Source organism: Drosophila montana, unplaced genomic scaffold (assembly GCF_035044405.1).
Source record: "Drosophila montana isolate Dmon_TW-CO22-7 unplaced genomic scaffold, ASM3504440v1 contig_1624_1, whole genome shotgun sequence".
NCBI classification, from domain to species: Eukaryota; Metazoa; Arthropoda; class Insecta; order Diptera; family Drosophilidae; genus Drosophila; species Drosophila montana.
Window position 1 is genome coordinate 4672434 of NW_026996559.1, and position 26854 is coordinate 4699287.

General features: G+C 40.4%; 2 protein-coding genes across 2 annotated transcripts; one reads left to right on the forward strand and one right to left on the reverse strand.

Moving 5' to 3' along the window:
- Positions 1-37: 37 nt before the first annotated feature.
- On the reverse strand, positions 38-16938 carry LOC135440485 (dynein light chain 1, cytoplasmic). Its single transcript, XM_064699681.1, has 3 exons — positions 16789-16938; positions 9510-9677; positions 38-227 (listed from the first exon to the last, which is right to left on the reverse strand). The coding sequence occupies exons 2-3, from the start codon at positions 9615-9617 to the stop codon at positions 66-68; spliced, it is 270 nt and encodes an 89-aa protein (XP_064555751.1). The 5' UTR covers positions 9618-9677; positions 16789-16938; the 3' UTR covers positions 38-65.
- A 2091-nt stretch (positions 16939-19029) lies between these two features.
- Positions 19030-24717, forward strand: Pp2C1 (protein phosphatase 2C). The gene is made up of 3 exons (XM_064700059.1): positions 19030-20591; positions 21108-21555; positions 21733-24717. The coding sequence occupies exons 1-3, from the start codon at positions 19919-19921 to the stop codon at positions 24497-24499; spliced, it is 3888 nt and encodes a 1295-aa protein (XP_064556129.1). The 5' UTR covers positions 19030-19918; the 3' UTR covers positions 24500-24717.
- The last annotated feature ends 2137 nt before the right edge of the window (positions 24718-26854 follow it).

Genomic DNA, 26854 nt, shown 5'->3' on the forward strand with positions numbered 1-26854 from the left:
TGCTGCTGCTGCTGCTGTTGCTCCTCCAGCCTCCTGACCACCACTTCATCCGACTCGACAATACTTTAACCGCTCTTAAACAATAAAATGGCCACCTGGCCCAAATAAAAGTATATGAAATGGCGCGTCTCGTGTGTCACATACGATCCAAAGTTGCGGCCCACAATGCAATGCCATGTGGGATTGTATTTCTTGTCGAATTCCTTCTTGATATAAGCCGCAATATCCTGCAATAAGAATAGAGAGCGATATATTAGTAATTGCTTCAAGTGGCTGCTAAAAAAATACCGACGGCCACGGCGACGGAAACTCTTTAAAATAGCTACATCCAAAACCGAAAACCAACCGACCACCATTTCACCCTTCCAACAGCTCCACCCTTCCCCCGCTGATAACGCAGGCGGCAAGGCAAACCTGTGTGTGACCTCAAAAACTGACTGGGAGGGGGCCTTCAGGGCGGGGTGGGGTAAACGGGAAATACCAAAAAGTTTTCTGTGTTAATGAGTTAGTTGAGGTTGTTCTTGTTGCCTTTGGCTGGTTGGTTGGCAATATTCAGTGTAGCTCACTTAGCAGCGCACAGTTTGAGCATCACTGGACCAACACAAATACACACAAACACACACACACATGTGTGAACTTGTATAATGTCGAATGCAGCGGCAATTGGCAAATTCCAAAGGTCACTGCCAGTCGTTTTGATGGCTAAAGCCAGGGTTACACAAACAGACGACACACGAACGGGCCAAAAATTGACAAAAGAGAAACAAGAGTGCTTCAGTCTAAAGCGCCCGACTCGAAGATACCCTGGACTGAGCGTCGAGCTGTGGTTTAAAACATGCTAGCATCCTTCACACAAAAGCACACACACAAACGCGAATGGGCGCTGTGCTGCTTCTTCCCCTTGCCCCACACTATGGACAAAGCATTCTAGATTAACTTCGGTGTTTATAGTCCGATCATTATGAAATTTTCAATGCAATGGTTGACAAAAGTACGAAAATACTAAGGTGCAAGGCTCTACCTTTATGGAAATAAGTCTTCCCTGAATTTTTGGTAGATTGGGGGAAGATATACAAAAGGTGATATATACCTAATCTGTATATAGACAAAAGGAGATTCTTCATACCAAGTTATGCTTTGAAAGCTATGTATCGATATTAATGTTAATCGATATTGTGAAAATGGGTTAATATGTGGGAGATTATATAATTCAATCTTCACAGCAAAACAGACAGACAGACATGGCTACAACGAATCAGTTCCTTCTCGTGATAATTTATGGGTTCCTTCTGCCTGTTACAAACATTTGCACATAACCATGATACCCCTTTCAACCATCGAGCTAATGGTATAACGCGACAGACCCGCCAACGCACCCAGACTAACATAGGATGCCAGTATTGTTATAGCGACAGCCAAAAACAATGTCTGTCTAGGGTCTGCAGCGAAAACATAGCGAAACATTCATAAAAATTAACTAAAACTTTATTTAACTAAAAAGGGCAACTTTTCATATATTTATTTTTAAAAATTTTATTTTAATTGGCATCAAATGATACAAAATTATAATAAAATGTTGCCGTAGTATCAAGAGTGCAAAAAAGTGTGCTTTTAATTCTTGTTAATAACAAAACATTTGGTTTATTTATGATGAGACTGAAACAATGTTTTGGTTCCGATATTTAAAAAGTCAGTTGAAAATATTTTGATTGTTTTATTTTTAGTTTGAAAATGTCGACAAACACGAAATATTTTCGCGTATATTTGAGAAATAAAACAAATAAGTATATAAAACCGGATGAATTAATCCAAGACCCATAGACAATAAACACTTAACTTCCTCACAAAGACAAACTTACTTCAAATGAAGAGCTGTTCAAAACTCTTTTTAGAATACGCAGGATACATCGAACATATTCACTTATGATAAAAAAGACTCTGCTAACAAAAAATCAACCGTTTACAATAAGTGAAAAGAAATAAAAACGCAAAGAACTTAAATCAATCGGAAAGTTTTCGCTTTTACAATAGTTGAGTGAAGAGATTTGCGGGTTTAGCGAGTGGGAAAGTGTGGAAGAGAAGCGAGGAGACAAAACTTGACAGCAAATGCGTGCCAACTCGTAAACTTAACCCAATGACCTCAAAAGGAAACCTAGAACAAAACAAATTCAAAAGGCTTTTGTGACAATGGTGAATGTTAAACCTTAACTGCCCCGCAAACACATATACCCTCCCTCTGCCATGCCACCCAATCGAAGACATGATCGCTATAAAGTTATTTCTAAGTTTTCTTTAGTTTGGTCTTGTTCTTGTTATGTGGCTATTATTTTGTGTCGTGTCAAACGACAATATTGCGTTGACTGTTTTATACATTCCGTCCAGGTGCATGGAAGGGCCCCAGAGAGGGAAGGGACTTACAGGCCCCAGCAACGTCAAGCAATTTGTTTTGGCAACGCCAAAAAATTGAACACACAAGTTGCTCGGTTTGGGGCGGCAAGGAAAGGTAGCACGTTCCACCATCAAAGTTATCCACGCATGCAACACAATCTACCTGTGCATTGACATATGTAGCTCCTGCAATTTGCTGCTTGGAATTTTTGGGCACAAATACCAAATTCAGACTTAACAGTCATATCAAGTATTCAAAATGATGAAACACATACTCTTCGTTAGAATATATACAAGCTTTACAATTCTCCTCAAATATGTGCAAAAATACATTTTAATATATGTTTACACATGTATCAATATCCTGCTATTTTAAGTATTATTTGTTTTAATTTGAAGTCTTTTTGCCCATTATATCATACATACATTTAACAATATATGTATCGGTTAGTTTTCAAAGTCTGGCCTTAAAATCTGTGCGGTATATAAGAACAATATTTATTTTTGGGTTCGTATGGGGAAGGACTGGGCGTCATCGCAATCCCCTGCTAAAATCATGTACTCTATATGTCAAAGGATGTCGAGCTGAGTGGAGCAGCACCTGCCTGCCAGGCGTAGGGGTGGGCGAGGGGGACTTAACGGATATATTTGGCCGCATATTGATTAAACATTTGGCCACGCAAAATGTTTTTCCCCAACCAGCAATCCAATATATTCAGCGACACACAAAAATAAATCAAGCAGAAATCATCATAAATGAATTGCAGGTAATGGAAAAGAAAATGGAAAATAAATAAAAATAAACATAAAAAAAACTAATTAAATTTATTTTTAAATAAGCAAAACGCAAACGATGCGGAAAAATTGATTTAATTTGGCTTAGTTCGCTTGGTTTTTGCTGGTTTGTTTGCTTTGTTAGCCTCGCTTTGGCTTATTTTGGGGATTTTGTCTTTAAATCGCTGCCACAGCCAAGGCAAAACACAAGCACACACCCACACAGCCACACCCACGCACACAAGCCCCCCTAACACACACACACACACACACACACACAAACACAGGGGCACAATGCCTTTTGGTAGATAGAATTTAAGTCGCTCGAAAGGTTGAGCGCCCCTAAAAATATATACATATAAAGCACATAATTTGCTCAGCTCTGCCGTGTGTATGTATTCGGTGCGTGTGTGCCAGTGTGTGCGAGTGTGTGTGTGTGTGTGTGTGTGTGAGTGTCCATTTAACCCTTGTGTAATGGTGTGCTAGTTGCGTATCTATTGGAAACCAAGTTATTGCTTTCTTTGTTTTTACCACTTTGTTGGCCTTTAGTTCGAATCAAATGCATTTTCGCTTGATAAAATTCGGGTATGTTTCATATATAGGTTTATATATAGGTATATCAACAGATTTTCTCTTGTGCAAGGGTTTTATGAAGTACTTCGAAACTGAAACAGTAAGAAAATATCCATCAAATTAAGATTGAAAAATCATTACAACAGAGCAGAAAAATTAGAATTGATGTTAATTGATTAATATTAATTGATTAATATTGAAAATAATATTTACAACAATTTAAAAGTATAACAAAGAAAGAAATGAATATAAAAAACTTTGATCAAAAGAATATTTCATTTAATCAATTGAGTTTTGACAGATTTATAAAAATTAAACGCCTGACGTGGGATTTTACCTGAGATTTTGAAAACTACGTATTCCGTGTATTTTTTATAGAAAAAGAAATCAAATTAATAAGAAATCTATGAATTGCCTTGATTATAGACAGATTACGGATTTTAAGTCAATCTTCTGCCAATTAACCTATAGTTATTCAAAACTTTATTAAACCATAAGAATTTTCATGCTTTATGAGAAAATCTAAAGTGTTTTAGATCTAAAATCGATATCATGATATCCTGAATTGCAGCCCAATATAAGTAAATTAACACAAAGATCTAAAAACTTAAAAAAGTATAGAAGTCACTTGAAATCTATAAACCAGAGTTTTCAATTGTCGTCGTGCATATTTTTGACTCTAAACACTTTTCGATATATCAAATATTTAATAACCTTATAATTGGGCTATAAAAACCATTCAATATATATGATAGTATGATATTCAACATTTTTTCTGTGTTTTTGACTGTAGAAAGTTGGGGCTTACGAATAAGAACAGCAAAAGGGCTGCCAGCCGGAAAAATTGGTAGCCATTCATCTTCTGTGGATCGGGAACCCCGTCAAGTACATTTTTGTTCGATCTAAAACTATGTTGTATGGTGTATGCCTGCACCTAACCTTAAATGCAGTTAAGTTAGATCCAAAAGTAGCCCAACCTGAAGCGAAACCTGAACCGTACCATATTTGCAATACCAAAAGTAAAATATCTTAACATCAAAAACTGAATTTAATAAATAAAAACATCTCTATATATAAAACTGTTTGTCCTGACTGACTGACTGACTGACTGACTGACTGACTGACTGACTGACTGACTGACTGATTGGTGATCAACGCACAGCCCAAACCGTAAGAGCTAGGAAGCTGAAATTTTCACTGTAGCTACCTTATGTGATGTAGGTGCACGTTAAGACGGGGTTTCGGGAAATTCCACCCGCAAGTGTGGAAAAATCGCGAAAAACGTTTGTATGTAACTTTTTTGTTTACCATCCGATCGGCCTCAAAATTATTTTCAAAGATCTTTGTTCAAATTCATTTGAGGGGTGTTTCACGTTTCCAACGATCTATAGGAAAAATCATTTGAGACGTGTTTCACACTTTTCGCAGAATTCAAACTTCTTCGGGGGAAATCCGATTTATAGATTTTATGGGTGAAGTTTTAAGTTGTGTCCGATTTGCTTTAAGCTTATTTTCAAAGCTCTCCATAAGAACTTAATGAATACGTATTTCAGCGAATTGGGAAATTCCACCCGCAACAGTGGTAAATTGGCGGAAAACGGTTGTATGAAAGTTTTTTGTTTACCATCCGATCGGTTCCAAACATTTTCAAAGATCTATGTTCAAATTCATTTGAGGGGTGTTTCACACTTTTTGAAAAATCCATCCCTCCTTAGTGCAAATGAGGGTCGAAGATTTGGTGGATGACGTTTTGTGTTCAAATTTATTTCCAAAGATCTATAAGATAAATAATTTTTCGCAAAATCTAAACTCCTTCGGTGGAAAATGCATTTCAAAGTTTTTTTGGGTGAATTTTAAGTTTGTTTGATTCCCGTCCGATCAGTTTGAAAATCATTTTCAAAGCTTTTAGAAAACATTGATTTTATAACATACGTGCCACGGGCAAGGCCGAGTTATACCCGCTAGTTATTAATATTAATACTATTATCATGCATTACGAACAAACAAAAACAATGAAAAACAAAAGCAATCAATCGCGCTCTCGGCTTCCTACATACACGCAAGCACACACGCACACACACACACACACACACTTGTCTGTCTGTCTGTCTGTGCGTGCGTGCATGCGTATGTATGTATGTATGCGTTTTATGGCATATATTTTATTTATAGCAACGAGAGGCAGGCGACAGTGGGTAGTCTGTGGGCGTGATAGATGTGCGTGCGTCGTTAGACTTATACAAACACAAACACACACACACACACACACACACACGTCCAGAAAACCACTGACAACTATGCATGCAGCAGTGAAAAATCTGTAGCATACATTCCGGAGGGGCGCGCATCCCAATGATGTTTTTGCCTTTTAACTACTCAATTAGCAGACGCACACACTCAGACACACACAACCACATACGCACACACACACTAACCCACACTCAACAACCCCTGCACTTGCTTGCTGTGATTTCTCTAGCTCTCTCTCTCACTTTTCTTCTCTTTCTCTCTCTCGCTAGCATTGGCTTCTGTTCTCAAGGCCTTGCCTTGGCACCTGCCATTGGCATTGACAGAGGCTATGACACACACAGCCGGACCCAGACCCGGAGCTCAGGCCCACGCCCACGCCCACGCCCACACCCACGCTCAGGCTCATGCCCGCAACCGGCACTGACCAGGACATAGAGGACAGCTGGTAGCATCGATAGATGCCTCATTTGGTTGCCTTCAGCGCATGTCTATTGATTATTTCCATTGCTTCATTTTAGGTGCTATTATTATTCTATTTCTTGTTGCCCAAGCTTATATTAATGCCTGCCCTTGACCAGGGCCAAAAGACACATACACAAACTCGATGGCCAACTAGATGAGCTCTGAGCATTTAATGATGTCCGTAATCTTGTTGCTAAAAATCGCAACAAGAGGCTGCATTAACAAGAGGCTGCATTGCGTTCAGCTTCATTCATCCCTTCATTCTTAGCAAAATGGTTGCCAAGGAATTAAATACAAATCAGAAGGATCAGAATGCAGCGCACTCAACATCAACAATGCTTCAAATTAAGAATTCATCCAAATAGGATTAGGAGCTGGATGCAAAATAACACAGCTTTTTTAATAGCACTGGTTACCAGGTACGCCCAACAGCCGCCCACTAGCCTTGGATTCGAACTGCTGCTTGAACGACAAAGAGAAAACTATAAATTGAAATGATTTTCAGAAGTTTTCCTCATCATTTCTTATTACACTTGTAAATTTACTCTTGAACAGTATCAATAGCCAAGTCGCACATCTATCTGTTTGTGCAATCTGATTTCTCCTTCCTTGACATGTATTTGACTCTTTTTCCTTTTAACATGAAATTCATGTACAATAATTTACGTTTCCAACCGCAAAAAGAGATACCAATTATATGACTAGACTTTTTATTACATTCATCATTCGACCCAGCTAAGAAATAAATCTTTTTATTTACACCAACTATAATCTGAGTCCATATTGTAGCCTCCTTATAGCTTTAACGAAGAATATACTTGTCAAAGCCTATTAAAACTAGAGCTACGCGCGCGTTCTCCTAAAAAAAAAAATAAAATTATAATCATATTGCATGCCCCGGTTAATTGATGCGACCTAATTCAACCAAAATTAAGGAATTCAATAGGATACAGGTAACATTTGAGTTGAGAACTGACGCTTATGGATCTCTATATATAAAACTGTTTGTCCTGACTGACCTAATGACTGACTGACTGACTGACTGATTGGTGATCAACGCACAGCCCAAACCGTAAGAGCTAGGAAGCTGAAATTTTCACTGTAGCTACCTTATGTGATGTAGGTGCACGTTAAAACGGGGTTTCGGGAAATTCCACCCGCAAGTGTGGAAAAATTGCGAAAAACGTTTGTATGTAACTTTTTTGTTTACGATCCGATTGGCCTCAAACTTATTTTCAAAGATCTTTGTTCAAATTTATTTTTAGGGGTGTTTCACACTTTTCGAAAAATCCGTTCCTCCTTGGTGGAAATGGAGGTCATAGATTTGGTGGGTGACGTTTCGCGCTCAAATTCGTTTCCAAAGATCTATAAGAAAAATCATTTGAGACGTGTTTCACACTTTTCGCAGAATTCAAACTTCTTCGGGGGGAATGCGATTTAAAGATTTATTGGACGAAGTTTTAAGTCGTGTCCGATTTGCTATAAACTTATTTCCAAAGCTCTACATAAGAACTTAATAAATACGTATTTCAGCGATTTGGGAAATTCCACTCGCAACAGTAGTAAATTGGCGGAAAACGTTTGTATGAAAGTTATTTGTTTACCGTGCAATCAGTTTCAAAAACATTTCAAATTTGTTTGAGAACATTGATTTTATAACATACGTGCCACGGGCAAGGCCGGGTTATACCCGCTAGTATAAATATATATAAGTAGCAAGTATTCCCCGGCTAGCCCGTACATATTTTAGATATTACTTTTCACGGAAATTATAAATTTATCCGTACTATCGTAAGTTCAATTCAATATACATAGATATTTGAATATTCATTTAAAACCCATTGAATTAAGAACAGAAAATTAGAAAAAATATTTTACACTTTTTTAAGTCCCTTGGTCTGAAGCTTAAAGACAAAAAATAAACTTTCGTTCATTTAACCTTTGACTCGCATTTTCTATTCAAGAAGATTGGAGTTTGCGAAATGTGTTAAACCTATCGCAAATTAATTTTCTTAAAGATCTTTGCATATGAGATTACAACCCTAACATCGCCCATTTAACGCGTGGATTTTGCAACAAAAAAATCGAAACACTTTCCCAAAGCCCCTATTTCCACGAAAGAGGAATGGATTTGGCAAAAAGTGTGGAAACACTTATCAAATGAATTTAAACAAGAATCTGTGAAAATAAGTTGGTTTAATATTCCCTTTTATCGAAAACCTTGTCTTGACGGATATAAGTTAACTTCATTTAAAATCTAAGATTCCTGTTTCTTACGGCTTGTACTGTGCCTTGTCAGTCAGTCAGGACAAACAGCTTAATATATATACATATATATATATATATATATATATATATATATAGCACACAGAATTAGCACGTAATACGTTGCAGTAAGTTTAGGCCTTTAATTTATATTTTGACTTTCAATTACATGCGAATTTCCAAACAATTATGCAAAAAGATATTTGAAACCTCTTATCGGTCAACGTAATGTTTTAAAATGAGCGTCTATTGCACAAATGTAAATTCAGTATTCACATTGAACATCCACGTGAGCATGCAACAGCGTAGGTTAACCGGCTTTGGGTTTCTGCGTCATTTTCTGTGTGCGTCAAATGTGACCCAAATGTCGTTCAGCTCTCAAATTTCAAAGGGTCGGGATTTTTCGATGCTAAAATGTCTGTGTATTTACGCACATAAACATATTACGCAAATGCTCATCATTTGATGGTCGAATGCACAACATTCTAGAACAAATGCGTGCGAGTTTAGTCTTTAAATGTGCACTAAAAATTTTTAATTTGAACAATAGTGAAAGGTCGGTAACTTTTCAACATTATTATTTGATCTTTTGATGAATCAAAATATAATAATACTATTATATATGTTACAATCGCAAACGTACATATATCTTTTTGGCGTCGCCAAGGAACGCGATATTGCCGGATTCTTCCAGTACATTGTATTCGAATACAACAATAGCAAATATTAATTAATATTTTCTGAACATGTTATTGCCGTTTATCTTTTTTATTATATTTTTGTTGAGCTTAACTTACCTTCTCAATGTTGTACTTCTCCAGGGCTTGGGTCGCGCAATCGACAGCATCCTGCTGCATCTCCTCGCTCATATCAGCATTCTTAATGACAGCTTTGCGATCAGACATGTTTACGTTCTTGTTTTTTGTTCTACTGCTGTAAGTCTCTTGAAAGGGCTTTCTTTACGTCTGCAATTAAAAAGAAAAACAGAAATTGCACTCTGTGTGGGTAGTGCAAATATTTCAGATTTCATTAGTCCAGTGTTGCATACATTTTGGGGCAGGGGGCAGGGGTCAGGTAAGGGAAGTGTGTTCATTAAGTTGTGCACTTCACCAGGCACACAGCGACATCACGCAACAGTGGCTGTCATTCTAATCAAATTCTTAATAAAGTTATGGACAGACATACACACACACACACTTGCAAGAAATAAAAACGGACACGGGCACATATGCACACATGCACACATGCACACATGTACACATGACGCACGCGCAGTTTTCGATAAAGCACTGCATACTTTTGTGGGTGGGCGACAATGCGCAACGCTGGCAATTTAATTATGAACGACAACAGCGCACAACATTGCAAATCAAATATCAAGAGGAGCAGACCAATAGCTCTGGACAACGACAGCAGCAGCTGCAACCATGGCAGAAACAGCGCAGAACAAAACACGTATTAATGAGCTGAAGACACCCCCCACTTTCCCCACACACACACACGCACACACGCACACAGAAACATACACACACAAACACAAACATCAATTAGCAACGAATGAGTGAAGAGCAGGAGCAGCAGCAGCAACAGTGCGAGAAGCGCAACGAATGCTGCGATAACGGAGTGTGGGCCAGCAAGAGCACATACCATGGCCTTGGCAACTGCTGCGCTGCTATTGCTGGTCCTCCAGCCAAGGACAAAAAGAGAAGAGAGAGAGAGAGAGAGAGAGAGAGAGAGAGCGAGCAAGAGCAAAGCCGACTATTGCTAATTCAAATTCAATGCAACGGCAGAAACTGAATATTGCATGAGCTCTCCTGCTGTTGTTGTTGTTATTGACGTTCGTGGTGTTATTAATGTTGTTGTTGTTGTTGTTTTCCTGTTATTGTTTGTTTCGTTCCTTCGTATTGGGTAGAATTATAAGCCAGCATCCACGGTAAAACAACGTAAACAAAAACAAAAATGCAATTACCAAATGCCCCAACATGGAGCAAAATAGCCATGGTACTTATGAACCAAAGCCTATTAAAACTAGAGCTACGCGCGCGTTCTCCTAAAAAAAAAATAAAATTATAATCATATTGCATGCCCCGGTTAATTGATGCGACCTAATTCAACCAAAATTAAGGAATTCAATAGGATACAGGTAAAATTTGAGTTGAGAACTGACGCTTATGGATCTCTATATATAAAACTGTTTGTCCTGACTGACCTAATGACTGACTGACTGACTGATTGGTGATCAACGCACAGCCCAAATCGTAAGAGTTAGGAAGCTGAAATTTTCACTGTAGTTACCTTATGTGATGAAGGTGCACGTTAAGACGGGGTTTCGGGTAATTCCACCCGTATGTGTGGAAAAATCGCGAAAAACCTTTGTATGACACTTTTTACACGTTTATTCTTCAGCTTCAAGATTCTCACCGCAAGACTAACATGGGCGGAAATTAGATTTCAATAGGTAGATTTCAATTTTTCTCGAGTGTGTAATTAGTGAAAGGGTAATCTCTAAAATTTTTAACACAAAACGTTCCACGGGCAAGGCCGGGCAGTACCCACTAAAAGTTTGTCCTGACTGAATGACTGAACGAAAAGCACAAACCGTAAGATCTTTAAAGCTGAAATTCCTACTGAAGCTTCCGTTTCTTTAGAAAAACTCGACCCGCAAATAGGCGAAAACGGTGATCAAAGATTGTATGCAAAAACCCTTAAAACAACATAATCAACTTACATTGCAGACGCGAGTTCATGAGCCTGCGTGGCTTTAGCTGTTTGATCGTCAGACTAACAAGAGCGAGATCAACAATAATAAATTCTACCCCACGAAAAGACAGAATTTTTGTCTTAATTCAAAGTAGAAATAAAAACAAACAAAAGTGTTTTCTTTTGAGCAATTGAGGAAAACTAAATACAGCAATGACAACTGTAATGAGTTTGAGATAAGGCCGCAACAGGGGCAATGGGGAATATGTTAGTTCTCGATGTGAAGAAGATATTAGTGGAGATGACAGCCTTAACACCTGATTCAATGGATTGGTAATTAATATATTGGATGAGAGCAACGTGAATGCGTAGACAGGAATGATTTTGTATACTTTTAATGTTGACAATACACTCGAAACAATTTTGATACCACCTGCATTTTCAACATTATTCATTTAAACCTGGCGACGACGGGTAATTTATTCAGTGCATGTTTCTTTTATTCTTACGTGGAGGGTGGGGCAGGAGAACACGCGGATTGAATTGCTTCAGGAAATGCTAGTATTTAATCATATACTGAAAATATGTTAAGAAAATATATAAATATCCATTAACTTTCACGCGAACGTCAAGACAAATTACAAACCTTCCTTACAATTTATAAAAAACACTTAACATATATATTTCAAAAAGTCCTGTGTATCGATATTTTTGATCCTTCGTGTTGCGACACGCTTCCATTTCGAATTGCAATCAAGCGAAAACTATTTGTTATTTGTGTGTGCTCATGTGTTTCCCCATATGCCACAATTGATTTTTGTTCATAATAAATCCACAACTGTCAGTTATGTGCTTCTGTGTTCAGCAGAATAACCAATCTGCTGTGCTTGTCAACCTGATTATGGGTAATGCAATGCGCTAATTGAATTTAAACCCACTTGACTGGGTCACGTAGATCGAATTATGCTGTCAATTCAGGTGCGAATGTTTGGACAAACTAGCATGCTTATGTTTGAGCTATATATCAACTACTGGAAAAACAATCGGGCTCCTGTTAAAAGTTTCTATAAACTTCTAAGGAATATAAAAGATGGGAGAGCAGCAGTAAGGTTTTAAGAAATCAACAAGCTTCTGAAACTTATTAAACTGTAGCCTTTAAGCAAAGACTAAGATGAGTAGCTATCGACTTTTGTAATGTATGAGGCGGGCATGGACCAAAATATTGGGCTCAATCATAAAGGGAGCTTATCAGTAGAACACCTGCCAAGCCTAGCTCAAAAACTGTACAGAAAACAGATTTTAGCGGTTTCCCCGCCTCTTAGTGAAGATGGCCAAGAAAATGTGAACGAGCGTCGCGGAAATACGCGAGTATACAGCGTTGAAAGCAAACAAATGGAGACAAATGGACGGACTCGGACTCGCCTGCAAAGCTCGAAACAGCGACGAGTTCTTTATTCAATTTATATATTTATAGAATCTGGATTAAAGTTACTTCGAATTCATATTTCTGACGTTGTTTGCATTTTTCCTGTTTATTTTAATTTTAGATTTTCTCTCCTGCGACTAACAACAATCTTTTCATAAAAAAGGCAGTATATAAAAATAGTTAGGTCACGTATTTTGCCAGAAAGGGATTCATCCAATTACGCATTTATTAAACGACTTATGCAGAAGTTATCCCGATGAGGAAGCGGTAGACACCGTGTCCCATCCACTTTGCAGCTGCCCAGCTCTATTTATATACTTCGTTTTCGTGGAACCCAATTTCTTTTGAATCTATCAGAGATCTCTGAGAGCAAAGTCAAGAGTCCATCAGATGGAGGACAAGCCCTGATAGTTAGCAGCCAAATGACAGTTGACCTTTTTGCAGTTTTCGCATTTTATCTATTTAATTATTGTTAAAAGGAACATTTGGGGATGGGATAGAATAAATTACCTGACTGCCTGTTAATCGGAAAATATAGTTTGGTAAAAATATAACCGAACGTTAGAACAAATGAATAAATTCCATTTGCAGTCATTTTGTTCGTTGAAAATTAAGATTGGCGTTAGTGCACTTAAATGAAGGCATTTTATTGAAATTAATTAATTAAATTGAACTTTATAAAAAAATCCAAATAGTTTACATTTTGCCCCTCAGCTTCCATATAGTTTTCTAGTTGAATGCAAATGAGAGATGCCAAATAAATGGAGAAAAAAAGGCGGAAATGTTGCTAATAGTTTGCTGACTAACGAACTAAATGACTCATTGACAGTGCGGAGACAGGTTGGACAGGTGGGAGGAGCAGGAAAAGAGTAGGTCAACTATAAAATGTTAAAAATGGGCACACACTCGCATGCAGAGAGGCAAATTTGCCGTAGCCCATCCCGCTCCCACACGCCTACGCTGCATCTTTCTCGCTTTTTTGCCGCTATAATAAATTCATGGAAATTCATTTACGCGCAAAAAGGATGCTGCAATTGGCAGGCAGGAGGCAGCATTATGCAGCATGCAACAATGTGAGGCAACGCCGAACGACGCAGTAGGCAAATGACGTAGACAGGCAGAAGGCAGAGGAGTGAAGAGACAACAGGTGGGAAGGGGAGGGGACCTTTTCTGATTAAGTCAATTAGAAATGCATTGAGAGTTGGACAAACGAAGACAGCTTGTTGATTACAAAGAACGACAGCGAAATCGAAGCGAACGCAATCTACGTAAGCGGATCTGTGTGTATTTGTGCATGTGGGCGTGTGTGTGTCTGTGCTCGTTCGTAAGTATGCAATTGCATTTGTGTGCGCGCATCAAATGACAGTTGTGTGAGTGTGTGTGTGTTGTGCAGTCCACCAACAAAGTATGCTACGAATTAATAAACGACATCGTTACGAAATGCTGCAAATGCATGTCTGCTTATGTGTTACAATTGAGTTTCTATAATTATCAGCTTTCCCTGAAAATGAAGCTGTATTTAATTAACAATAATGCAATCTATACATTTTCTCATAACACCGACTTACGTAAGCCAATGGAGGGGGACACACAGCAGGGAATGCTTTCGTAAGAAAAACAAAGATACATATATCTACATTAAGTTGCATTAAAATAATATATTTATACCCTGAACCCATTGAAAATGGTTAAAAGGGTATTATGTATTTGTGCAAATGTAACAGGCAGAAGCAAGCATCTCCGACCCCATAAAGTATATATATTCTTCATCAGCATCAACAGCCGAGTCGATCTTACCATGTACGTCTGTCTGTCCGTATGTATGAACGCAAGGATCTCAGAACCTATAAGAGCTAGAGACTTTAGCTGAAGGTCCTAGTCCTAGTACCCGCGCAGATCGAGTTTGTTTCCGAAATTCGATAACTAGTCCCGTTTCCAAGTAATCGATACAAATCGATTTCGAAATCCGGTTTTTTGCGCAATTTTGGTAAATAATAAGAGCTAAAATCACCAAACTTGACTTGTAACTTCTAGAATAGTATATCAAGTATCTTTCATTTTATACCTATCGCCTGTTGGAAGAAGAGGGTTCAGGGTATTCCCCAGTCGGGCGCTCCGACTAGAACCTCTTACTTGTTTTGATCTGCATCCTTACTTTTTCGTATCTAAATAGAGTGAAATATCATGCTTCGGCGTATTTCAAATCTAATATCGATCGATTAATAAGCACTGATAATTCACTCTTCGCAATAAAGTGCGCAATTTTTATATGTGAATGAATGCAAATAAGTAATTTAAAAATATATCGACTAAGCATGGTAATAGGCCAACGAATTCAAAATTACAATACATATGTGTATCCCTTTCTGTGCCTATCGCATATCCCTTCTATACCCTTTCTATAACCATGAAAATGATGTTATAAATTATTGACGAACTGTGAAAGCAAAGTAGATGTCATTTACAATCCTATAATATATATAGTAAACATATATATATTCTCTTGATCATGATGGCAACTTTAGTTGTCGGTCAATCTTTTTCTCTTCAAACAAGTCTCTTCGCTTACAACTTATCGTCAAAAAGCTTTTCAAGGATCCGTAATTCTCTTGCTCACAGTGCGTATGTCGGAGTTGGCATCCATAGCTTACGATCGTTTAAAAATCGACTTCTTATATAGGGAAATTTCTTGTTTTCAACTAGTTTTTAACTCCAATATTAGAAAAATTGTATTCAGATAAACACTGACATTTGGGTTTGGAAAGATCAAATTTCCGTTAGGCTGGCAGGAGTTGGCAGCGTTAGAAAGAAAGGGCTCTATGCTTCCAGTTTAGAGCTCGATTTGCACCGCTGCAGATTCGGTGCTCAGCAAAATTTGAAAATTGTATGTGGGTGTATGTGTCTGTGAGTCGCTGACACTCCCACGACAATCAAGTTATCAAATCGGTTTGCTACAAAAGCTCTCAGCTCCATAATTACCTCTCAAGGCATGCTCATAAATAAATGGTCAGATTAGGTAAAGAAAAAACTCAAATATCTAAATCTGAAATAACAAATGACGTCAACTCGAAAACGGGCCTTTTATTTGATAATAAGCTACACACAATAGAGTTTAATGCATTCAGAAATCGTAAAAATTCCGCGGTAAGCGGCGTAAGCGAAGTCGAAAACATAATAGAAAAGAATCGAATCAGTGTTAAGTCAGTTTCTTGTTTTTTTTTTAATATAGAATAGTGTTGAGTAGTAGCAAAATAGAAGCGTATGAAAAGGAGTCGAAATGAGACCTGCTCCAAACAACATTTGGCCAATTGCGTGTTTTCGTTTTTAAGTAGTGTTGTGTAGTGTCAACCTGCTGGCGCCATCTCTGGCTCCGGCCGGAAACTTATGCACCGAGACCCGAGCCTCTCCCAAACAATCCATCATGCACATGTACACACAATCATGCATAAGTATGTCAATTTATTGCACAACTTAACTTAGAACTTTTCTCACGCGTCAACACAATTCACTTACCTTAGTGATTGTTGTAAAGTTGTCGTTGTCTTTGGGAAGTTGCGCGAAATCATTTGCCGTATGCCAAGTCAAAAAGTTTTTTTCTATGCTTTTGGCGGCCTCGTAGCTAATTCAACAGCTGTTTACTAATTAAAGTAAATTTTAATCTCAGCTAAAAAATGCGCAAAAAAAATCTGTCCTAACCCATCAAACTTAATGCTGTATAGGAATGTGTGAGTGTGTTTGCATATGTGTTTAAGTGAGTGTGTGTGTGTGTGTGTGTGCGTGCATGTGTATGTATAATTTCCTTTTTGGCAATTTTGCACGCAATAAAAATTTGGCACGCCGCTTTTAGCACTTTAGAACAAAAACAGGAACATTAACAAAAATTAACAAAATATTGTTGGCACACAAAAAAACTAGCTGGTGTGTTAGTTAATAAGAACATTTGTGTTTACCGCTAAGCGCACTCGTCGTGACTAAATTTCAAAAAACACTTTGGGTTGGGAACGCACTCTGTTGCGAGTTGCTTGCTTGCCTGTGTTGAACTGTTTCGATCGAATTGCAGCCGACAGACGCAGAGGTGCCCAAATGCCATCAGTGTAGGCGACATGCGAATTAGCTCATCGCTGATTGGCTGAGCTTAGGCGGCGTCTGGCAGGCCGCTTCTGGCAGGCTGCGTCTGGCAGCAGTGTTGAAGATATTCGTAACGGTTATTAACCATTTTGCAAGTACTTTTCAAGTATTTTTTTAAATTATTTGAGTTTTTACGCACCAATGTGTATATAAACTGTATTTTATGTATATTATTTCATTAAAAAATGTGCGATACTTTCATATAAATATAATTACATTGAAAAAACCTGTTTTGTGTCAAGTAATTGGTATCTGATAATGAGTAACTACCGAGTTCATTTTTACGCGGCATCACAATTATCTTTGAAGCTAACAGAGTTGCATTTGACGGAAACAAATGAAAGCGCGCTCATCGCAATATTCAAACTGATAGAAAGATTTTGAAGGAATATAATTATTATCTGACGACTTTACCATACACACTTAATGTCTTTGGCATTGCCGAGCACTAAAACACTTTTAATTGACAGATAATATTAAAATGTGTATAGGAATTAAAAACATTCCAAAAATATCGGCAACGGTTCTGTGCAACACTGCAATCAAAAGCAGTGCTCGATAGCCAAATTTTAAAATAAATGAATAAAATGAAATATAACGAATTCATAAAATGAAATATAATGGATTCATAAAAATAAAGAAAACTTATTTTCGTTCATATTATATAACGCTTCTATGCCATTCTAATCTATACTGACCACTTGGCGTTGAAGACATTTTTTTTAGGCAATGGCATTCACACTTGTAGTGTACAAACATATGTATGTACGTAGAAACACATGTAAAACACATGCACAAGCAATATAAAGAAAAACTGACACACCAGATTTAGGGTTGCTCACGCTATCGGCTATCGCTTGGACGTGTTGCCCTCTAGCTCCGATTAAACCGCCTAACAACCTCAGCACAAGAAAAAAAAACGCATATTCAAATGTCCAATTTCCCATTACTTTGCCCGCCCGCAATATTGACCCATGTACATAATATCAATATTAAATATTTATTTTTAAAACAAGTGCATCCTTAGTCGTTAGTATATGCAGTTTTATATATACAATTTGTACATATCTACAAAGTGTTATACCTACCATGTGTGCATGGCCTGACATTAAAATTGGAAATTTTCATTTGTTCCCTTTACAATGGCTGAAGCGAAAGCAACTTGATGACGAGCAGTTGTAGCGAACAACAGCCATTAGCAGGCATTCGATGCATATGTGCGAGCAGGACCACTATTGTTTGCTGGCTGCTATTAGTGTCAGCTATAAGTACATACCTTAGCTGGTTGTGTGAGTGTGGGATAAAACCAGCAAGGCAGCGACAACTTGCAAGAGCATTGAAGCGCGCGCTGCCGATGACTAATATTTCAGGGCTGCCAGATAGGTGCAGAGATTGTGTTTATGCAGGGTGTGGCCGTTAGAAGCATTTCTTTGATTTTTTAAATGGACCTACCTAAAGAATTAATTAATATTCAATATTTTTGAAAATGTAAAATTTTGTTTTTAATAAAGAAAACTGTAGTCTTCTCTTAAACATATGTATACATAAACACATAAGCATTGTATTGAACTGACTTACATAGCTGTATATTTAGGAATACATACATGTATGTATGTACATACATATGTAGGAATAGCTATGCAATATTTAAAAAAAAAAAAGCTTATATTTTTGTTATAGTGCACAAAATATTTTAATCAGTGTAAAAATTATTTTTCGCATATGCTAGTGACATGGTTGCACTTCGAACTTAGAAGCAACGCGCCAACCTCTGTTGGGGGGTTACGCAAACCTGTCAAAGGTATAGGATCTCGCCTCTGCACCGCAACCCTGTGTGTCTACGAAACAATTTCACAATTTTTCTCTCAGCACGTCTGGCAACCCAGGCAACACAGCAACTCAATTGCCCGACCGTTTGTTCGCATACATGCTTGCATACATATATACGAACGGATGTATGCATGCATGTACACGTTTATATACCGTATGAGCATGCGTGTGTGTATTTCTGTGCCAGAGTGGCCTGCCTGCCCTGCCTGTATAGCGCCCGCTTATTTTGTGAGTTGGCAGCACAAACAAGTCGCAGCGCGCTGTTCAGTTGTTTTTTCCCCGTCAAACTTACGCTACTGCTACAACTCTGCTGCTCTCTGTTTGTTCGTTCGCTTGCTTTCTATTTGATTTCGTTTTTGTGTTATTAACAATTTGCTGTTGTGTGTGTGTGTACGTGCTTATTTCGAAAATTATTCTAATGAAAATGCTCGACGACAAGAACTGCAGATTTAAAAAGAAAGAGTGCTGCTGCAACGGCTTTAAGAGCAACAACAACAACGAAATCGACAAAAACTATACAATTTGAAAAAGAGGCTGCAAACGAGTTTTGTTTGCGTTCGCAAAGCGCGCGCATAATCTGAGTTTCCATCAAGGTGAAACTGCAACTGGCATTGACTGCTTATTTTCCCATCATTTTACACCAATTAAGAATCAAAAACAATCACAGGGGAAGTGGGAGAAACACAAGTAGCAGCAAACGGTAAAAATTGGCGGCGATTTCCAATACAAAAATCAAAATACCAACAAAAAACAGAAAGAAGAAGGCAAGCTGCCACACACAAACACAGAGCGACCAACGTAAATACTATAAAAACCCACACACACATATATATGTATACACATCCAGCGTAGACAAACAAAGGTCGAAACAGTTGTGCGCTCGCTTGCACACACTTTGTTACCAATTGACGTCGGAGCGAGACGGCGTAGATAGCAGTCAATATTGGGAGTGCGAGTGCCAAATGTCACATGAAATTACAACACTGCTGTGAAAGACGAAAACAACAACAGCAATCAGCGCTAAGCTAGCAAGAAGAAGCAGCAACATAAACAAAACCAAAACAAGTACAAAACGGGCGCCGGCTAAAACCAGCCCCCACCTTCCTTCCCCTAAATGCAAAAATGCTGCCCAGCATGCAGACAACAACAAACAGATATCAAATGGAAACAGAGCGGGATGTTGCCCATGTGGAATACGATGTTATAAATTACTACACAGATGCGAATCCGAATCCGGATACAGCAGCAGTAGCTGCCGTGACCGAGCAACGTTGTTCCCGGGTCAACAACAGCAACACATTACTTGATGTTGTTGTTCACTCGAGATCAACGCGCGACAGTTTTAAAACTGTTGGACAACTGGAGGATCCTTTGGCCAAACCCACAGCAACAACAAGCAGCAACAGTACCAGCTCAACGCCCCCGATGCGCACCAAAGGTGGCGGCAATAGCGGCAGTAGGCAACGCAGCAAGGAGAGCACCGCTGCCATTGCCACGCCCACATTAGGCGTCAATATGCGTGTGACAGGGCAGTGCAGTCAGGGTGGTCGTAAATATATGGAGGATCAATTCTCAGTTGCGTATCAGGAGTCGCCTCTGACGCACGAGCTGGAATACGCATTCTTTGGCATCTATGACGGCCATGGTGGTACAGAGGCGGCGCTCTACGCCAAGGAGCATCTCATGCTGGAGATTGTTAAGCAAAAGCTGTTCTGGTCCGATACCGATGAGGATGTGTTGCGTGCAATTCGCGAAGGCTACATTGGCACACACTTTGCCATGTGGCGGGAGCAAGGTGAGTGAGCGAGTCAGCTATATGAACAGCTATTGTACAAGCACTCAAGAAAAATAATCGCTTATCGATTGGCCCTGCTGGCAGCGAGTGGAATATTCCATAGGCTTGCCATCTGCTTGCAATATGACGTATGTTGGCAACCCCGCTGTTTCTGCTTATTATGGCCATAAGTTAGAGCGAGTTAGCAATACTCTTCAATGCAGATAGCATCGCAGCAAGTGTGCACATAAAGAAGGTTATATTTATATTTTGGTGTTAGTTTGACGTCACAAAAATAAATATACGTTATAATTGACAATGATCAAAATAATTAAAAGCGATAACCAACGATGGTGTTATTATATATCGAAACTGTAGTAAAAATTGATAAAAATAAATATATTTTCATGTATAAAATAACGTAATAGACTTTTGCTTACCGCGATTAACCGATATATTTACATTTTTAAATTGTTATCGCTGCAAACTTAATATTTTATGGTATTCATTGTATACTATTTATTTATTTACTTTTAGATAAATGGCCACGCACGGCTAATGGGCATCTAAGCACCGCCGGCACCACAGCAACGGTGGCTTTTATGCGCCGCGAAAAGATTTACATTGGTCATGTGGGCGACTCGGGCATTGTTCTGGGCTATCAGAATCCCGGCGAGCGGCGCTGGCGAGCCAAACAGTTGACAACGGACCATAAGCCCGAATCCCTGGCCGAGAAGTCGCGTATACAGCGTTCCGGCGGCCAAGTGGCCATCAAGTCTGGTGTGCCGCGCGTAGTTTGGAATCGTCCCAGAGATCCGCTTCATCGCGGGCCCATCAAGCGTCGCACCCTTGTCGATGATATACCCTTTCTGGCTGTGGCACGTTCCTTGGGCGATCTCTGGAGCTACAATTCGCGCTGCAAGGAGTTTGTTGTTAGCCCCGATCCGGATGTTAAAGTGGTCAAAATTGATCCCAATACGTTCAGGTGTGTGACTGTTAAGGGACTGATGGGGAATGCAGATTGGGGAGTCGAATTGTTTAACAAACTGAAACAACGGTTAACGTTGATAAAAGCTTAAATGTTGCTCTTAATATCTCCAAAGGTCTTGAGCAAAAAAAATAAAATGCTTAAATTTAGCTAATCATAAAAATATCTTTTTAGATGCCTTATTTTCGGCACGGATGGCCTGTGGAATGTGGTAACGCCACAGGAGGCGGTCGACTCAGTGCGTGAGAAGCACATCATAGGCGAATGTCTGCATGAGCAGGACGTTATGAATCCTAGCAAGGCGCTGGTGGACAAGGCCCTCAAGACCTGGGCCACCAAAAAGATGCGTGCGGACAATACATCCGTTGTAACTGTGATACTGACGCCGGCGGCAGCGACAACAACTTCAGCTGCCGCCAGCAGCAGCGATTTGATAGAGCTGGAACCGTCGGATACGGAGAACAATTATCCTGCCAGCTTGGGGGAGCTGGAGCATGAGGAACTCAGCTTGGAGCTCTGCGGCCAGATTGAAGAGAAGGAGTATTTCCATGACACGCCCTACAGTGCCTTGGCAAAACGGCATTTGCCGCCGGAGCCGTATCGTAATTTCGACTATTATATTGAGGAGGAGCTGTTAGAGGAAGTGGTGGAGGAGGAGGAGGAGCACGAAGAGGAGGAGGAAGAAGATGATGAGGAGCAGGAGCCGGAGGAGGACGAAATCGACGATGATGTGGTACAGCAGAGCAAATACTGGCGCAAATCTTTGCAACAATCCATTGCCAGCTGGCAGCAAACGTCAACGATACGGCAACGTCGCACGGAAGTCGATGTGGAGATGGAAGAATCCGAAGACATTGTCGACCCGGCAGCGGAGCCCACACTAGAGCTATACAACAGCAACAACGGTTGCAGTAGCAGCGAATTGTGCGAACTGGAGCAACAGCACCTGGAGCACAGCTATGATAGCTATGTTAGCAACGCGGCGGTCAGTGCGAGCACCGAATATAGCTTCGCCGAGTCGTATAACACGCTGCTAAACGAGCAGCAGGCGGCGCAGCAGCAGCAGCAGCAACAGTCACAGCGACAGCACCAGCCGCTGGTGGAGCAGCAGCAGCAACAGCACCACCAGCAGCAGCAGCAGCCGCAGCCGGATCATCAGCAGCAGCAGCAGCAGCTATTGAATAGTACGCGCACCATGCAGGAGATATTGCAGGAGCAGCAGCGTTACCAGCAGCAGGAGGGCTACTCGCTAACACAGCTGGAGACGAGACGCGAGCAACAGCAGCAGCTGCAGCAGCAGCAACAGGTTGCGCATAGCAACAGGTGGCAACTTGAGCATCAGCAGCATCAAGCGTCGTATGTGGAGCAGCCGGCAGAGCTGCTGGCGCTTAATGCGCTGCTGCAGCAGGAGCGCGATGAGGAGCAGCAGGTGGCACTGGAACGGGAGCAACAGCAGCAGCAACAACAACAACAACAACAACAACAACAACAACTGTTGCTGGTTGAGGCCAGTTCCAGTTCCAATTCCAGCTGCAGCTCCTCCAGCGTTTCCAGCCACAGCCAGTCCGCGTTTGTCTATGCACCGCCCTGGAGCGAGCCGAATGTGGACACGCTGCAGGATAATGAGGTGAGCTCCACGTTGCCAGCCACGCCCACGCCTACGCCCTTGCCAATGCACAGCGGCAGCGCGGAAGAGCAGTTGCTGCAATTAGAGATTAGCGAGCATCCGTTGCCGGCGCCTTTACAGCAGCAACAGTTACCGGCGCCCTTACAGCAGCAACAGTTGCCGGCCATGCAACCCCGGATCCGACGACCAATGCGTCGTTATCGCAATGTGCCCAACGAGAATCACCAACACATGCAAACACGACGCCGGCAGCTGTTCAAGCACAGCAAAAGCAAGTCCTTTATTGGCGCCAGCGCGGCTGCCATTGTTGCCTATGCCAACAGCAGCAGCAGCAGCAGCGAGGCATTGCCCAGCGGCAGCAGCAACAGCAGCATTAACAGCATTAACAGTGGCAGCAACGGCAACATTAACATTAACAGCAGCGGCAGTAGCGCCAGTGTCGGCGTCGGCGGTAGTAGCAGCAGCAGAAGCAACCGGCGGCGTAGCGTCAACAGCGGCAGCAGCGTTATGATGACGCGTCGCAGTCACAGCTTGAGTTTGGCCAGCAGCGGCGTTAGCAAGCGGCAGCTGCGCAGCACCATTTGTCAGCTGAGCAGCTTAGATATGACAAAGCGGACGCTGCGCACGCGTAATGCGCCGCCAGCGGTTAACAGCAGCAGCAGCAGCAACAGCAATAATAACAATAAAAACAACAACCACAACAACGGCAGCAACAACAATAGCATCAGCAACAATAGCAGCAACAACAACAACAAATCCAGTCACACATTTAACAAGCCGGCAACGCCAACGTCTGCAACAACAGTTGGCGGCAGCGCGCGACGTCTGCGTCGCAGCAATGAGGAGCGCGAACAGCGACGCAGCCTACGACGCAGTACGCTCAGCGCCAGTCAATTGGCCAGCAGCAGCAGCAACAGCAGCGGCAGCGGCGGCGGCAGCGCCAGTAGTCAGTTTAGCAAGCCAACGCGACTGCAATCATGCGGCGGTGGCATTGCAGCGCGTCCGCCGCCGTCGCCGAAGAAATTAAATGCGGTTGTGCCGACGCTTGCAATTGGAACGCGCGCCTATACAGCGGCGCTGGCGGCAGCAGCGGATTTGAGCAAGCGTTGGTCTCTGCGCAGCAGCAGTAACAGCAGCAACGGCAGCAACATCAGTAACGGTAATAGCAACAGCAACAGCCTGAACAGAAACACCGCGATGGCAACGCTTGTGTCGGCCATCAGCTGTTACAGTGCGCGCAGCCGAACAGCCGCGGCCGCAGCCGCAGCAGCAGCAACAACAGCGACAACAACAACATCGTCGCGACGGCGCTGAGAGCGAAATCATGTTTAAGTTGAGTTAAAGTGAAGAGAGTAAATAAGTAGTGAGTGGCGCTGCCAACGCGTTTCAAAATTTCAAGTACAAATGCTAAAATGAAACCTAAATAACTAGTTAGAAGATGTGACAAAGTGAAAGTAATTGGTAAAAATATGTTACTTTGTAACAAACCGAAATTGTAGGTGCACACACACACACACACATATACATACATACAAATCACAGAGACACATCGCACATACTTAGATGTTGTACATAACAGACAAATACTTAAGCTACATAAACACATGCATATACATACACAACATTTACACACACATATATATATATATATATATATATATATATATATTTATATATATATTTATATATATTTATATAAGCATAAAAATGTATTGTATTAAGCGCTTAACATATGTGTATGCATGCATCAATACATATACATATATATATATATATGTATATATATATATATATTGTAATTTTGCATTAAGACAGCAGGTTAAATCGATCATCGTTTATGTCCGCCGCGTTAAACAAAAGCTTTACCCGTTTGAACAATATTTGAAGCGAGCTCCTTCATTTTTCAACATCATGTAACGAATTAAGTTGTCGAAAGTATTTATTTATATAGTCTAGATGTGAGACGCTAATAACTATAAAACATTCATATTATTTTGAAATCACTTTTCTTGCATTAAATTATGTGTAGTTTAGTTATAAATTATAGCAGTATATATATATATATATATATATCGTCTACTTTTTTTATGTCACTTTAAGCTTAATCAAATAAAAGATTAATATAGCGTATATCGATTTTTTTTGTTTATTTTTTTTCTTAAATTTATTGTAATTGTTACCAAGAAATGCAAATGCAACCAAATTTAATAAAAAAAATATTTTGTATGAAATAAATACGATATTTTTATAAAAATATAAATGAGCTCGGCTTTAATTTGAAATAGTCGCTTGAATAGCCGTTTGTGGCGCTAAATAAAGCAGAGCTGCCATATGCGGCTCAGCAGCACAGTGGCAACTCTAATCAAAAGATATGCTCAAATTGTCGATATCGATAACGATTGTCGCTGCAAACCAATTGCCGTTCTAAGAAAATAAAATAAACAAATTGACTATCTCTCGTTCTTACCTCTCCCTCACACTCTATAGCATTGCCACGCGTGACATCAAATAGCAGCAATATTCAAATGGACTTTACGCGCCAAACTAAAATCTGACTCTTCTGATTCGCTGTCAAACTGGCGACTGTGTGTGCAAGTGCTTGTGTATGTGTGTGTGTGTGAGTTTATATATGCGTATGTGTCTGGGTGCGCTTGAGTGGCAAACAAGGAATCGAAATTGTGTGCAAGCCAGGCAAAGCCGATACGACATCAGCAGCAACGACGACGACTGCGGCGCAACAACAAAAATTCTGGCCATTTGCCGACAACAGTTAAACGCGTTCGTTTCTTTCTGCTGCGCGCTTGCCGCCCTTACAGCGACGTACGTAAAAATTTGGTTTTTTTATTTTTTTTTTTGGGCATAATTGTTTGTCTAGCAGTGTGACGACACACGTTTGTTATTTGTCGTAGTGCATTTTTTGTTAATAACTTTGACTGTTACCAAAAAAAATATGTATAAAAATTTGTTTGATTGTGTGTGTGTGCTTATTTGTTGCAGAGTGTAAACAAAACGGCGCAGCGCGTGCAACGTACCACAGTGCGTGTGTGGTTGGTGGCAAAGTCTAGCTCAAAATCTGTGCAATATGCTGTGTGCAAATTGACAGCTGTATGTGTGTGCACACACACAGGCATAAAGAGGCATTGTCAGTTTTGGTTTTTTTTTTTTTGGCTAAGCGTGAGTTATTCTAGTCTTGGATCAAACTTAAAACTTTGCTGCTGCTGAATCCAATTGGAGTTTCTTTATAACTGTGTTGCCGCCGAACCGTCTGTCCGTCTGTTTGTCTTGCTGTCTTTGCGCGCGTTTGTGTGTGTGTGTGTGTGTGTGAGCGCGTTTGTGTGTATTTTCCACCCCAGCAGCGTTTCGAAACGCGGCCACAGCTCGGCTCCCGGCTCGCAGTTTTGTGCGCAGCTTCCCTTGAGCCGGATTCCCAGTTCTTATTGTTCTTCATGTTCTTAGTGCTCTTGTTGTTGTTGTTGTTGCTTTTTAGTTTCAACCCCCCTGACAGCGTCTTAAAACGTGTTTCAAAATGGGTGGCTCACAGCTGTATGTTTTTGGACTTTACCGCTGCTGCTGCTTGCTGCTGCCGCTGTTGTTGTTGTTGTTGTCGTGGCGCGTTATCCTTGGCTGTGGCTGTGTGCGTGTTTTCGTCGTTAGTTATGACATCAACAC